Genomic DNA, 16930 nt, shown 5'->3' with positions numbered 1-16930 from the left:
TAGAGAGGAGGGAGCACTATGCCAATTCCTTGCTGACCCTGCAGTTCCTCAGATACTTCCCAACTTGATCTTCCTAATGCTTGACCCTCCTATCCTAAACTTGAAGTTTACAGAACAGCACCTACCTTTGAAAAAATATGTTGATGTATCCCACATGCAAAGACTCATTTCTTGTCAGGATAGCAGTGTAGAATATCAATGCTATGTTGAAATGCATGGACTTCAGAAATATCCCTTAACTCAGGTATTGTAAATATGTGGATGTTACCATCAGAATCACCCACCTGCAACCAAAGCATCACCACCATGTCAACAGAAAAAGATGTGATATCCTAAAGTACTCAATATATACTGCCATTTCTTCAATCACTTATTGGAGATCCAAACTTCTGATCAGCTTGCCTCCCAAAATTGTTGGGATCATACTATGGAATAGAATTTCCTAAGCCCCCAAACACTCTTGCCAAGGACAGTTATTTGTAGGCACTTTGGCACTGTTTTCTTCTCAATGTTTGCCAAAATTCACATCTTACCCTCCACTGTCCCTGCCCAAGTTCATGGACAACAATGTACACTGAAAGAAGAGACATAGATACAACAGAATTCAGGGACTTTATTTTCCCCATAGAATTATGGCTGGGGAAATATACGTGAGATAGGTCAAAAGTCAAAATGGAATGGAGGTTTTTATGGTCAAAAATCATTGGTATTTTGTGATCAACTCCTAGGGAAGAAGACAGATCGAGATATGACAGTAATAGGACCTCAATGTCTTCAAAGCAGCAGCAAGAATTTCATTTTGTGCACCCCCATCCTTTGTGAGAAAAGCATTCAAAGAAAAACAGATTTGAGCCATGGCTCAGGTAGCCAGAGGATCCCTGTCACGACAGTTCCACACTTTGATAGTTTTCTCCATATCTGCAGTGATCGCTAGATGCATCTGAGGGAGGGTCTCCAAATTGGTGATATTGAACTGCTGTACTGGGCTTGACCAGATCATAGTGCCCTAGAGAGCAAGAGCAACATTTAGTGTTCCAGGAATTCTTCATACCCATTGTGTTTTCATTCTGCTAATGCTTATTTGGAAACTTGTCCCAACCTAGACCCATTTCTTGCTTTTGGGAACAGGACATCAAGATCCTAAACATCTCAATTATTTGATGGTGAGAGTGACTATGAAAACAGGAACTATGCATTGTGCTCAGAGGCAGGAACTCAGAATGTGAAGAACATAAAGAATGATCATACTCTGTGCTCTAATCAGTTCTGCCTCTTAACCAACATGCAACATCCAGCAAGTTACCTCCTATTGTGGCTTCTTTGGGGGCTGTTATTATATTTATAACATATGAAACAGAATTCTGTCTTGGGAATTCTAGGAGTTCAAAATGTATCAATCATCATGAAAATAATTATTCTATCATCAACATTTTATACTGCAAACAAAACAGAAGAAATTGTTACTTCTGCAGACTTTTCTTTAGTCTTTTTAAAATTGTGAGGTATATCATATAAAAAAAATATGTATGTGAATTTAGTAAATTATAACCACTTGGTTATCAATTCAAGGTAACCAATTTCTAAGCCCCCCTCCAAACTGTCCTTGATTTATTTAATAACCATTTCATCCTTCTCAAATGTAATCTTTACTTGATTATACTATAACAATTTACCTTTCTGGTGCTAGTAATCTATTGCCATGTAACAAACCATCCCAATATTTAGTGACTTAAATCAACATGCTTTTTAAATATCCATTTCTGTTGGGTTGGGAATTCAGATGCAGCTTGAGAAGGTAGTTCTAGTTCTGGATCTCTCATGAAGTTGCAGTCGAGTTTCATTTTCAAAATACGTAACTCACATGGTCAGCAATTTGGTGCTGAATACTGGCAGGAGTCCTCTGTACCTCACCACACAATCTTTATAAGTCCACTTGACTGTCTATCCTCATCATATTGTGGCTATTCTAAGAGCCAGTGACCCTAGAAGAAGTGTCTTTCATGGTACAGCTTCAGAAGTTACACACCATTATTTCTACAACATCTTATTGGTTACGTAGGTCAGCTCTATTCAATGTGGCAGTAAACACAAGATCATGAATACTATGGGGCAAAGATGTTGGGGCCATCTTAGAGATTGGCTGCCATAGCCCACCCTGTGGACCCTAATATTTCATTTTCCTCCCACATGAAAATATACTCACCACCTTCCAATACATCCCAATGTCTCATACAATTACAGCATCATTGAAAAATCTCAGATCTCATTGTTTAATTAGATACAGGTATACATTAGGTACAGGTAAAGATTCAGTTGATTTTGATGTGAAATCTTTGAACTAAATATACAAGTTATTTATCCTCCATGTCCCCACAATACAAGGGCAGGGTACACATAGGATGACATTTAAAAAATGTCACTGCCATTTAAAAAAGTGGAAAATGGAAAAATAGAAGGGGAAGCACCAATAAACCACTGGTAAACAGAACTTTTAAAATTCAATAGAGAATATGCTGGTAGTTTGCTGATTAGGAGTCAAGCTCGTAAGAAAGATTCATTGTGGCTCTTTGTTCTGTCCTCTGTCCACCATGTACAGTGGGCCAAATTTATAGCTGAGTAGTTTTTGGAGCCTACTTCCTGCCTGTAAAAGTTTTGGGAACTAAAGCCTGCTTTTCCTTTGTAAAATATATTTGTAATGTATTTCCTCTTTAAACTTAATTTGGCAATGTTTCTGCCAATGTCATTGTTTTTTCTTTTTCCAGTGTCATTCTTTGAAAAACTTTGTGGGTTTTTAAGAGCCTTATTGGAGTTTTTGCTACTATACAACTATACTCACATGTCTTTGAGATGAATCCTTTTATATCTTGGTATTCTGCTGTAGCTACTGAGGATAATGCCTTAAGGTTCTTATAAGTCTCATTGACTTAACAGTTCTCCAAGGCACTTCCTTGCTTATTTCTGAAATATATCAAAGAAATTTGCAACCATTCCTTTGGTTTTATCTTTGTAGTATGATTTCCTGATTTGATCTTCACTTGGAACCTATTACTTGATTTAGCATCATTTTCCATCTGAAGAGGCTGTGGATTTTCAAAACCAGCAATTCCTAACTCATCTTTATTTGGAAGTCATTACTTTAACCGCTTTATTTTCTCTTGCATTTTACTATGAGCAGCAAAAATGGTCAGCATTGAGAATTCTGCCAGGAAATGTCTTTAGCAACATTATTCAATTTGTTGGATACATTTTCTAATTTTTCACTTTACATGGGTGACACTATTGCTAAACTTCTGCCACTATGACAAGGACCCATTTTCTCCGTTGTCTTATAATATTTCTTATATTTTCCTTGAAGCTCTCATGAAGGCTATGAGATTTTTGATAATCATTTAAAACTCAACCATCTCTTCTGAGTCTTCTCAACTTATGCCCACTGCCTGGTTCCAAAGCTTATTCGACATTTTAGGTTTTTGTTATAGCAGCCCTCTGCGTCTAGGTTCTAAAGACTATACCAGTTATAAATTGTTACATAACAAATAACATTGAGAATTAAATCAATAAATACTCATTATCTCACACAGTTTCTGTGAATTAAAAATCGAAGAATTGATTAACTGAGTTATTCTGGCTTAGAGTCTCTCATGAGGTTGTAGAAGTCATTGGCTAAAGGATTGACTGGGGCTGGAGAATCTGCTGCCAAGATGACACAATCATATGATTGTAAGTTGATTAGGCTAGAGATATAGCTCAGTTGGTACAGTGCTTGCCTTGCATGCACATGGCCCTGGGTTCAATCCCCGTCAGCACAAAAACAAAGATGCATAATTACAAGTTGGTGTTTGCTATTGGCAGGATGTCAGGATTCTTTGCTGTCTGATCATTGGGCTGCTTAAATGTTCTCAGGGATATGATGACTGGAATCATCTAGAAAAAGTCACCTAAGAGATACCCTTCTATAAGTTTTAAAATTTCTCTGTAAATACTCATATTTGTAAGAGGGCACTTATCATACTTCAAAAGACCCTGGGATTTAAGAGTCATTACACATTTTTTTTCCAGAAAGGGAGAGAGAAATACAAATAGAAAAATCCAAGAAAATACAAAAATTGGGGACCCACTTTGGAGTCTTCCAACTCCCAATCCAGTGTTCCTTGCACTACCTTGTTAATTCTCACAAGACCTTTATATGCCTTTGAGGAAATCAGAGTTAGAGATAATTTTCTGCAAAAGCCAACATAACAAATGCCAATCATTGACAAAGAGGCAGTAAAAAGGTAATGAAGATACATAACACCAAATGATTATTTCATGAAGTCACTTTGCGTTACTGGTAGAAAATAAGAACTTATACAAGTTTATACAATAGAAATACATATTGAAAAGCAAATTCCTGAGACAACAGCAGGTGGTGGGGGGGAAGATGGCTGAATAGAGGTACCCAGCATTCATTTGCTTTTTCACAAGGAAGAACTAAAGCAGCAGGTGTATACGTGAAGACTGAGGCGACAGGGGAACACTGGAATTCAACATAGAAAGATGGAAACCTTGTTAAGTCCAGAGACCTGAGATGGCAGTATAGCAAGAGAAAATATCTCATCATCTGACATTCTGGTCTGGAGGAGGGTTAATCTCCCCTTTGAAGGAATGAAGGTAAAAAAGTTCCAGCAAACTCTATCAGTTCAGATACTGGCAAAGTTTCATGGCCCTGGCAGTCTTACAGCCTAAATATACAATAGTACTGAGATCTTTACAGTAGTCTGGCTTTGGAAAAGGAATTCACTTTATCTCCCAGTGAACCAAGGGTGCCGCAGATAGAAGCCATCTTGAGAAGGGACCTAGTGTCTGAATTTGGACTGCTTTAGGAGTCAGAAACTGCTGCAATATTCTCATTTCTAGGATCCCACAGACATTCCACTGCATTGTCTCAGGGGGTGACTTCCTCATGAACTAGACTTGGCTTGGTGGAGTGGCGGACACCAATTGCTGAGAGCACTACTCAATGGGGAATGGGTGCTATGATGTGGAGGGGAACAGGGGGGTGCCCTCTATAAGAATTGGGGGATGGGGAGTGTGCCCTCTGAGGCCAGGAACTTGGCCTCTTCGGTTTCATATGTTTGCCAGGACTAAATGAAGTTACCTGCATAGTTCCTGCCACCCTTCTCCCAGAACCATGCAAGGGTGCCTACCAAATAACAAGGTGGATAAACAGCTCTGAGAGTTTATTGTTCCCCTACCCACAGAGGGGTGTTGGGGCAGTTTTAAACAATATTACTGCAGCTCCAAATGTAGTCATGCTCCAAGATGCACACCAAAGAAGGTCTGAAAAGAGTCTTTGCTCTATGCCGCCTTGTATTGCACCCTCTCTCTCTCTCTCTCTCTCTCTCTCTCTCTCTCTCTCTCTCTCTCTCTCTCTGGTACTGAGGATTGAGTTCAGGAGCACTTAGCCACTGAACCACATTCCCCAGCCCTATTTTGTATTTTATTTAGAGACAGGGTCTCACTGAGTGCTTAGGGCCTTGCTTTTTGCTGAGGCTGGCTTTGAATTCTTGAGCCTCCTGCCTCAGCCTTCTGAGCTGCTGGGATTATAGGTGTGTGCCACCAAGCCCAGTGTGTTCTGCTCTCCTTTTATCCTTCAAGCACCCCAGCTGAGAGGAATGTTACCCATCTCCAGGCATGATCCACTCCTGCTTGATCCCTGGTGGATACTACAACTGAATCAGGGGGGAGAAATGCCCCTGGCTGTTGCCCTATCCTTAGGTATGCACAGCTGTGGGGGGTGTCTAAGCTTTTTCTCTTGGTAGGTTCTGCTTATAGTAGAAGTACAGAGGAATCACAAAACATTTGCTTTCACTGCACTTATGCAGGTAACCTGCTCAGTTGCCCCGACTTTACCTGTGCAGGTATGCTGCATCTGTTGCCCCCATACCTGGTCTGACATATGGTGCTGGGAAGCCTGGGTGTGACTGCACAGAGGGGTACAGGGATTTCTTTCCTGCCTCTGCCCATGAAGCACCTGGCCTCACACCAGTATCTCATTAGATAACAAGTGCTTCAGGCCCCTTCTCACTAATGGAATACCAGAGACCCATTCAAGTAACAGAATTATGATCAGTGCCTGAGAAAACTCCCTCCACCTGATAGGGGCTGTCACTCCATTGTCAGATTAATCACACAGCTTTCACCCCACACACCCTGCTACCTACACAATATCTTCCTGAACTGCTACTGTGTTCCCACTTGTGCTTGACCCACAGAGACAATGTCTGACTCTGATACAGTACCACTGTACCCAAATTGACCTATCATAGCCCAAGAAGCTACAAGGAAATTACATTATAGTACCCAGCTGGAGATAAATTCAGCATAATAAACAGATTCTGGAATATTCATCTTGAGGAGAAAGCTGCATAATAAGAAAGCCATCCCATAAAAATGATAGAAGTATCCATTTCACCAGATGTGCAAAGCTCAACGTAGGAGCACAAGAAATATAAAAAAGCAAGGTAATATGACACTTCTTAAAGATTGTTACTCTTTAGTAACTATTTAGTAACTATTCCAAAGATAGTTAAGTGGCTAGATTCCTGATAAATAATTCAAAAGATTAATTTTAAGAAAGCTGAATAAGTTCCAACAGAAAACAGACAACAAGTGAAACAAAATTAGGGAGATAATGCAGGATATGATTAAGAAAATCAGGAGCGGGGGTGGAGAGAGAGAGAGGGGGGGGGAGGGAGGAGGGAGGGAGGGAGGGAGAGAGATTATTTTTTTGGTTAAAAAAAACCAGTTAATTAGAAATATTGGAAATGGAGAAAAAATTCAGTTGAAAGCTTCAACTATAGATTAGAAGTTGAAGATCTGACATTGTAATTTGAAGACAGGTCTTTTGAAATATTGCATTCATAAATAAAGCAGAGGGGCTGGGACTGTGGCTCAGCGGTAGAGCGCTCGCCTAGTATGTGTGAGGCCCTGGATTCGATCCTCAGCACCATGTAAAAATAAAAGAGATTGTGTCCAACTACAACTAAAAATAATAAGTATTTTTTATTTTTTTATTTATTTATTTTTTGTCTTTTTTTCCCTGTTTCTTTTTTTTTATTTTATTTTACTGCTTTTTTTTTATTGGTTGTTCACAACATTACAAAGCTCTTGACATATCATATTTCATACATTAGATTGAAGTGGGTTATGAACTCCCAATTTTACCCCAAATGCAGATTGCAGAATCACGTCGGTTACACATCCACAATTTTACATAATGCCCAATTAGTAATTGTTGTATTCTGCTACCTTTCCTATCCCCTACTAATAAGTATTTTTTAAAAGAAATAAATCAGAAATAAGAATGAAGAGGGAATCCAAGATCATTGGGAAACCATTAAAAGATCAAATGTCTATATCAGCATTTTCTCCTCAAAGAGGAAGGAAAAAAAGTTAAGGGCACAGAAAACCTCTTCAATTAAACAATATCAGAAAACTTCCCTAATCTTGGGAAATACATGGACACTGAGGCATGGGATGTATATACAACTTCAAGTAGACATGCTCCTCACCATGACATATTATAGTCAAACTGTCAAAATTACAGGACAAAGAAAGAATTTTAAAATTTTCAAGAGAAAAGTGCCACTTCACTTTTAAGGGCAACCTCATTAGACTAAGAGCAGATTTATCAGTAGAAACTGAGGAGGAGGCAGGGAATGAAGTATTTCAGGAGGAGGGCATGGAGTGATGTATTTCAAGTCCTGAAAGAAAATAACTACCAATCAAAATTACCATGCTCAGCAAGGCTATCCTTCAGAATTGAAGCAGAAGTAGACCTTACAAGATAAGCAAAACTAAAGAAAATTAACCACTAGACCAACTTTACAAAAAATGCTTAAGGAAGTCCTATACCCAGAAGTGGAAGAAAGATAACTAGCATCATGACAGCAAGTGAAAATATAAATACCATTAGAAGGGTAGATAAACAAATAGTAAACAGAAAAGAATCAAATATTATCAGAACATAAATCAAACCACAAAGGTGAATAAAGAAAGAAGAAACAGAATATCCAGGAACCAGAAGAAAATCAACAAAATGACAGGCATGGTCCATACCTTTCAATAATAATTCTGAATGTAAACTGTCTTAATTTTCCAGTTAAAAGTTATAGTCTGGTTGAGTGCACTAAAAACAATACCAAATGATACGTTGCATACATATAACTCACCTCTCAATAAGGACACACACAGGCTGAAATTGAAAGGATGGAAAATGATATTCCAAGAAAATGGAATGTGATAATAAGCAGGAATAGCTATATTTGTATCCTATAAGACTTTAAAACAAAAACAAAAAGAAGGGACCACGAAGGTCACTATATAATGATTACTGGTATGGACCATGCCTGTCATTTTGTTGATTTTCTTCTGGTTCCTGGATATTCTGTTTCTTCTTTCTTTATTCACCTTTGTGGTTTGATTTATGTTCTGATAATATTTGATTCTTTTCTGTAATTAAGAAGATATGATGATTATTATTCTCTATATGCCTAATAATGAAGCAGCCAGTTTTATAAGACAAACACCAATAAATCAAAAGGAAGAGATAGGCTTCAATACAATAATAGTGGGGGATTTCAATACCCCACTCTCATCAATGGATAGATCATTCAGATCCTACCTCCGGCCACCAAATCAACAAAGAAACATCCGAATTAAACTAAATACAGATCAAATAGACTTAACAGACATTTAGAAAACATTCCATCCAACAGCTGTGGAATGCATATTCTTTTTGTCAGCACATGGAAATTTCTGTAGTCAGCCACAAGTCTTAAATTAAAAAATTTGAAATCATATCTTGGATCTTTTCTGATTATAATGGAATAAAACTAGAGATCAACAGCAAGGAAAACTTTAGAAATTATACAAATACATGGAGGCTGAACAACACACTTTTGAGCAAACAGCAGGTCATTGAGGAAGTCAGAAGGGAAGTTAAAAAAATTCCTTGAAAAAATGAAAATGGAAACAATATACAGAAACCTACGTCTTAAAGCAAAAGCAGTACTAAGAGGAAAGTTTATAGCACTGAGTGCTTAAATTAAAAAAGAGGAAGATTTAAAATAAAAATGTAAACATAATTATGCATCTCAAGATCTTAAAAAAGCAAGAATAAAACATACTCAAAATTAGAAGGAAAGAAATAATAAAGATGGGAGTAGAAATAAATGAAATAGAGTCCTAAAAACAATAGAAAGGATCAATGAAAGAGAGTTGGTTCTTTGAAAAGATAAATTTGTCAAATCTTAAAGTAGAGATAATATAAGAAGACCCAAGTAAATAAATTAGAGATAAAAAGGAGATATTATAACTGATACTATAGACATTTGGACTTTAAAAAGATTATTAGAAATTATTTTGAAAAACTGCTAAACATTGGAAAATCTAAAGCAAATAAACAAATTTATGGACCTATATGGCTTACCAAAATTGAAGTAAGAAGCTATAAAAAACCTGAATAGACCAATGACAATAAATGAGATTGAATCAGTAGTATAGTTTTCCAGCAAAGAAAAATCCAGACCAGAAGGCTTCACTATTGAATTTTACTAAACTTTTTTTTTTTTTTTGGTAGGGTTGAGGATTGAACCGAGGACCCTGTGCATTCTAGGCAATTGCTCTATCACTGAACTACAGCTCTAGCCTCTTACTCAACTAACTAACTTCCTTCCTTTCTCTCTCTCTCTCTCTCTCTCTTTCTTTCTTCCAGGGTCTGAACACAGGTGTGCTTAAACACAGAGCCATATCCCCAGCCTTTTTAATTTTATTTTTTAAAATTTGAGACAGGGTCTTGCATACTTCAACATAGTAAGGGCTATATAAGTTACTTAGGCCTTCACTAAGTTGCTGAAGCTGGCTTTGAACTTGTGATCCTCCTGCCTTAACTTCCTGAGTCACTGGGAATATAGATGAGCATCACTGAGCCTGGCTTACCAAACATTTAACACAATGCTTCTCAAACTGTGAGAACATATCCTTGATGAACATAGATGAAAAAATATTCAGCAAAATACTAGCAAATCAAACTCAACAGGACATCAAAAATATCATAGACCATGGTCAAAAACTAATATGAATCAAGAATGAAAACTAATGTCATGAAAACTAATGGTCATGAAAACTAATATGAATCAAGAATGGTTCAACATATGAAAATTAATACACATCACAAACAGAATCAAGGATGAAAATCATATGATCACTTAAATAGATGCAGAAAAAAGGCATTTCAATAAAATTTGATATCCTTTCATGATAAAAATCCTTGAACATATTAGGTAGAGAAGAATCATACTTCAACATATTAAGCATTATATATTTCAAGCCTATAGCCAACATTATACTGAATGGGGTAAAACTTGTTTATTTAAGGAATAAGACAAGGGTTCCCACTCTTAGTATTCTTATTTAACATAGTACTAGAAATTTTAGAGCAATTAGGCAAGAGAAAGAAATAAAAGACATATAAATAGGAAAGGAGGAAGTCAAATTATCCCTGATTGTGGATGATATGATTCTACACAAATACACACCTGAAGACTCCACCAAAAGACCATTACAACTGATAAATTCAGTAAAGTAGGAGGATACGAAAATCAACATAGAAATCAGTAGCTTGTCCATATACCAATATATACCAATTTGCTGAGAAAGAAATCATGAAAGCAATCCCATTCACAATAGCCAGGCACGAAAAATTTTAAAACATGGAAGAAACAAATTGAAGATGAAGCCATTAAAAGATGGAAAAACTTCCATGTTCATGGTTTGGAAGAATTATTATTGCTAAAGTGCCTATACTACCCAAAGCAATCTACAGATTCAATGCAATCCCATCAAAATACCAATGACATTCTTTACAGAACCCGAAAATACAATACTAAAATTCATCTGGAAGAATAAAAGACCCACAATAGTCAAAGCAATCTTGTGTGAAAAGAGAATTGCTGGAGATCACACAATACCTGATTTCAAGACATACTACAGAGACATAGTACCAAAATAACAATTAAAAAATCAAACCAAATAAAACCCAACCCAATCCAAACCAAACAATAAAAAAACCCAAGTATTGGCATAAAAACAGATACATATACCAAGGGAACAGAATAGAATCGAACAGAATAGAGAACCCAGAAATAATTCTATGCATTTACAGCCAACTGATTCTTAAAAGATGTGATAAAAACAAGTGTTGGGGAACGGAAGGGAACACCTGCTTAGCCAGCCAGATCAGTCAAATCAACCCTGGCAATCAATGTGGTGATGGATCTCATACCATATTACCCTCTCATCCATGGAAAAAGAAACTTTTTTGGGGGGTGAGTAATAAGGATTGAATTTAGGGGCATTAAAACACTGAACCACATCCCCAGCCCTATATTGTATTTTATTTTGAGATAGGGTCTCACTGAGTTGCTTGGTTCCTTGCTTTTGCTGAGGCTGGCTTTGAATTGTGATCCTCCTACCTCAGCCTTCTGAGCTGCTGGGAATATAGGTGTGCACCACTGTACTTGGCTGGAAAAAGATACTTTTATGCATTGTTGGTGCAATCACTTTGGAAAGCTGAATGGAGATGAGGAATGGAACAACCATATGACCCAGCTATCTCACTCCTTGGCATTTATCCAAAAGAACTAAAAATCAGCATACTATAGTGATATATGCACATCAATGTTTATAGCAGCACAAGGCATAATAGCCAAGTTGTGGAACCAACCCAGGTGTCCATCAGCATATGAATGGATACACACATATACACACACACAATTAATGGATAAACATACACATACAAACACACACACACACACACACACACACAAATGGAGTTCTACTCAACCGTAAAGAATGAAATTATGTCATTTGCTGGTAAATGAATGGAACTGGAGAACATAATGTTATGTGAAATAAGCCAGGCTCAAAATCAAGGGTGGAGCTTTTTCTCTCATATGTGGAAGCTAAAGAGGAAAACAAGAAATAAGAAAGGATATTTCATAAAAACAGGGGAGAGCAGTAAAGTAGAAACAGTGGAGAAAGGATGAGGGAGGAGAGGAGGAAAAGGGGAGAAACTGGCATATGAAATTGACCAAATCATGCTATGCACATGTATGAATATATCACAATGCATTCTGTTTTAGTTAGCATTCCTTTTCTTTCTTTCTTTCTTTCTTTTTTTTTTTGTGTGTGTGTGGGGGGATTGATCACAGGGTTGCTTAACCACTGAGCCACATTCCAGGCTTTTTAAATTTTTTTAATTTAGTGACAGGGACTCCCTAAGTTGCTTAGGGTCTTGCTAAATTGCTGAAGCTGGCTTTGAACTTGTGATCCTCCTGTCTCAGCCCCCAAGCCTCTGAGATTATAGGCATGGGCAACCACATCCGGCTAGTTAGCTTTTTCATCATTGTAACCAAAATACCTGACAACAACTTAGAAAAAGAAAAGTTTATGTGGGACTCATAATTTTAGAGGTCTCAGTCCACAGGCAGCCAACTCATGGCTCTGGGCCCAAAGTGAGGCAGCACATCATGGGGGAAGGGCCCAGTGGAGAAAAACTAAACAACTCTCTGTAAAGTGAGGAAGCAGAGAGAGAGAGAGGGAGGGGGAAGGGACTACAGGGAAGATGCACCCTTCCAGGGCATGCCCCTAGTGATCCACCTACCTAATGTAGGCCATTCCACTTACCTATAGTTACCATCTAGTCAGTCTATTCAAACTAGGATGAACTGATTAGGCGACAGTCTCATAATCATTTTACCTCTGAATATTCCTGCATTAACAGGAGCTTTTGGAGGACATCTCATATCTAAATTAGAACAATAATTATAATGTACCAATTACAAAATAAGTAAATAAATAAATAGAAGGAAGACCAATAGAGTAGAGAAGGGGAGTCAGGGGGAGGAAGGAGGGGAGGGAAGAGGAGAAAAATTTATGAATGTGTCATTATGAATTATGATACATTATGAATTTGTCAAAATGAACTCCACTATTATATATAACTATAATACTCTAAAAAAGTAAGTGTGCTTAATATTTAAGAGAAAGCTGTTGGGTCCAACCCATTTGTCTTTGAAATAATGAAGTATGGGGCTGGGGATATGGCTCAAGCGGTAGAGCATTGCCTGGCATGCGTGTGGCCCAGGTTTGATCCTCAGCACCACATACAAACAAAGATGTTGTGTCTGCCGAAAAACTAAAAATAAATAATATTTAAAAAAAAAGAAATAATGAAGTATATCCACACCTTAAACAAATAAAATGATATATATATATATATATATATATATTACACACATACATATAACATATGGAGTTTTATTCAGTCATAAACAAGAATGAAATTATGTCATTTGCTGGTAAATGGATAGAACTGAAGAAGTTTATGCTAAGTGAAATCAGCCAGGTTCAAACTCAAAGATAGAATTTCCCCCCAAAGAAAGAGGGAAGAGAAGGAGGGAAAGAATTAAAAAAAAAAAAAGTGGGGGCGGGGGAGAGGGAAATCTCATAAAAATAGAAGGGAGTCCAGTGAAGCAGAAGAAGGGGATTAGGGAGGGGAAAAGGTGAGAGGTGGGGCATGAGGAAGTTCTGGGAATGAAATCTACCAAATCAGTGTATATATATCCATATATAATTACACTATAATGAATTCCGCTTTTATATATAATTATAATGCACTAATTAAAATAATAATAGAAGGGTGATCAGTAGAATAGAGAAAGTAGATCAGGGGAGGAAGGAGGGGAGGGAAAGGGAAAGTACTTGGGAATGTGATTGACCAAATTATGTCATATGCATGTCCAAATATGGCATAATGAATCCCACTATTATGTATAATTATAATGCACCAATAAAAATAAACTTTAAAAAAGAAAATCTGTCTTGAAACTTTGTTATCAACTCCAAGTATCATTTTCCTCTCAGCACTATTTCACATGTCACAGGTATATATTATTTTTGCCTGACTCACCTCTTGCACATCCCAGGTATAAAGTTTGAACATTGAAGACACAATACAAATGATTGACTTCCCTTGTTCATCTAGTGTGAATCTACTTCCTGAGACATAAGCCACTGGTCCCAAGATTCCTGGAAGGAAACATAGACACTACTTGGTAACCAGATAGTAGAGGGATCATTCAAACCAAATAAAGATAATTTTAAGCTTTTCTGGGTAGCAATTATGGAAAAGTCAGAAACTGGGCTTTAGAGTCAGTCAAACATGGGTCCTGTTACAGATTGGTGATTGGTGATTAGGAGATATTGGAAAACTTACTTTTTCTCTTTAATGTGTTTCCATAGATTAATGGGTATTAGAATTAATCCATAGATTAATGGATATTAGAATCTCTCCATGAAAATATATAATAAATTTGAAAAATCATGTTATATGCATATATAAATGTACCAAAGGGAATTTCACATTTATGAATATATAGAAAGTACCAATCAAAAATAAATGAGCTGGATATGGTAGCACATGCCTGTAATCCCAGTGGCTTGGGAGGCTGAGAGAGGAGGATTGTGAGTTCAAAGCCAGCCTCAGCAACTGTGAGGTGCCAAGCAACTCGGTGAGACCCTGTCTCTAAATAAAATACAAAATAGGGCTGGGGATGTGGCTCAGTGATTGAATGCCCCTGAGTTTAATCCCCAGTACCAAAAACTAAACAAATAAATAAATGAACAAAAGGAAGATGAGTAGAGGAAGGAGAATAAGGGGAGGGAGGAAGAGAAGAGATGGGGAATGGGGATTAAAATAAAATTCCTTGTATATATGGTTTTGTCAGAATGAACCCAACTACCATGTACAACTATAATGCTCTTTAAAAAACTCTTCAGAGAACTGTTACAAGTATGAAAAGAGGTATCAGGGATAAAATGAACAGTAGAGCCTTTGCTATTTAGGAGTTTATCCATTAATTCCCCCCCCCCCCAAAAATATTTTTTCTAGGACAAGTAGAAACCTTTGGAAAAAGAGAGTAGTAGAGCCCTATTTTATGTTGTGAAACAATCACTCTGGTTCCTTCATTCTGTACAGACACAGGAAGCAGGAGCATTGGTGATGTGGCTATCACAGCAACCCAGGCACATTAAATTTTATTTTTTTTTTTTAGTTGGCAGACACAACATCTTTGTTGGTATGTGGTGCTGAGGATCGAACCCGGGCCGCACGCATGCCAGGCGAGCGCGCTACCGCTTGAGCCACATCCCCAGCCGCAGGCACATTAAATTTTAATCCCTTTTCCCTTTCACTGAATGAGAACACAAAAGTGCATATGGGGAAAAATAGAGTAGACCTCTGAAAACAAGTTTATCATGCTTCTCAAAGGCATACCAAGGTTCTCAGCTGCTTCTTTGTAGATAAAGTCTTCCGGCTGTGCACATGCCATCCAATGCTCCTGTTTTGTTTCGTGGAGGAATAACTGCTTCCATGTCTGTGTGCCCAGGTGCTCATAGGTGAAGCTACAGAAGTGCCATTTCTTTAGACACATCCTCCTGGGAACAGAAGTCATAATCCTATCAGGTGACCCTCAGCTCATCTCCTCAGAGTCACTGTTATCATATGAACCCTTTATTCATGCTAACCTTTCTGTGGGCCTCCCACAACACAGATGCACACAGACCAAAGTACACAGCGTAAATACACAATTAGATGGCTTCCTCTTCCCTTCCCACCTTACCCTCCAGAGAAGGCAATGGATAAGTAATCAATACACAAACATTGGCTTCTCTTCTGCTTGCATTTATTCTCGGGGCTGGACCCACAAAGATTAATCTGACACAATCCCAGCTCTCAATGCCTTCCCAGTCTGGAGAGAAGGAAGTAGGAACAGCAGAGACCTATCATTGCTAATCCAGGCACTCCATATTCCTGTGAGAGTTCAGAGAACGAAGTGATTTTCTAGGACTTGAAATAGGAACCTCAAGGATCATTTAGTCAAAATAAGTCCTGTGTATCAGCTTATCCTTTCCATTTAACAGAATGTGAGGCACTCAGTGAATGAGGACTACCCCCAAACCCTCAAAGTATTTTGCTATTCTGCAAACTGATGCACAACTGGTTAAGAGAAGTGAATGGATTCTAGGGACACTGGTATCAGAGCTAAGTGGGTGGATCTGAACAAAGTAAACTTAAGGAATGAAGGAAGGCTGTGTGGGTGTAATGCTGGGGTAGCCAAGATCCATGGCTGAGGCTGAGAGGTGGAAGGGGTCTGACAAGGTAGAGGAGTATGGTCAGGAAGCTGGTCAATTCTGTCAAAGCAGTAGAGACTCGAGCCTTTACCTTGCTCTCTTGCGAAGCCTGTAGCAAGCTCAAGGCATACAGATAGGAGAAGATTTTCACCAAGGGCACATCAGGCAACTCAATCTCCATTTTACATGGCCCTAGCCCATATCCAGTTCACTCTGAATTTAAAGCTTTGGCTGAAGTCTGTAGCAGTTGGAAGGATTTCCACCCACAGCTCATCTGGCTCTGATTGAAACAAGCTGCAGGTGGGCAGACTCCCAGTCTGTCCTTCACTTTGATACTTCCCTTGGGCCAGATCCACTCAGCTGTAGGTAACCTTATCTAAACTCACTTTTTAGTGATGTTCATTGTTTAGATGAACACAACTTTTGAATTAGAAGTGTAGGACTGGGGGCAGGCCCAAATGGACCTTGCAAGGAATCTCTAGGAAATGTTAATTAACATAATTACATTGGGAAAATTTAGTTCTCTAGGTGGCACCTGTTTAGTTGTTCCAAATTACTAGGGTAGAGAATCTGTTTGCCACATTTACACGGAATCTGGTTAGCAACACCAATCTCTCAGTGCCAACCAAGCTTCTAGGTTTCCGCTTTTGTGAATTTACCTTTCTAACAGGAGGGAATCACTGAAAGAATGATT

At 38.0% G+C, this 16930-nt stretch overlaps 1 protein-coding gene across 1 annotated transcript; it reads right to left on the bottom strand.

Annotated features, from left to right (window-relative positions):
• Positions 1-812: 812 nt before the first annotated feature.
• Fbxw12 (F-box and WD repeat domain containing 12) lies at positions 813-16417 on the bottom strand. The gene is made up of 5 exons (XM_021727409.2): positions 16328-16417; positions 15826-15854; positions 15380-15540; positions 14015-14133; positions 813-1006 (listed from the first exon to the last, which is right to left on the bottom strand). The coding sequence occupies exons 1-5, from the start codon at positions 16415-16417 to the stop codon at positions 860-862; spliced, it is 546 nt and encodes a 181-aa protein (XP_021583084.2). The 3' UTR covers positions 813-859.
• Positions 16418-16930: the final 513 nt, after the last annotated feature.

Source organism: Ictidomys tridecemlineatus, chromosome 3, assembly GCF_052094955.1.
Source record: "Ictidomys tridecemlineatus isolate mIctTri1 chromosome 3, mIctTri1.hap1, whole genome shotgun sequence".
Taxonomy (NCBI): domain Eukaryota; kingdom Metazoa; phylum Chordata; class Mammalia; order Rodentia; family Sciuridae; genus Ictidomys; species Ictidomys tridecemlineatus.
This window is presented reverse-complemented; position numbering and strand designations above follow the sequence as displayed.

Bases quoted from the DNA above. Each gene is read 5' to 3' on its own strand.
- Fbxw12 (XM_021727409.2), bottom strand. From the start codon at position 16,417: ATGGAGATTGAGTTGCCTGATGTGCCCTTGGTGAAAATCTTCTCCTAT. The intron at 15,541-15,825 runs GTCAGATTAATC...TTCTGTTCCCAG, and splicing joins GCATTGAGAGCTGGGATTGT to GAGGATGTGTCTAAAGAAAT. The intron at 14,134-15,379 runs GTATGCCTTTGA...GTTTCCTTCCAG, and splicing joins AGAAGCAGCTGAGAACCTTG to GAATCTTGGGACCAGTGGCT.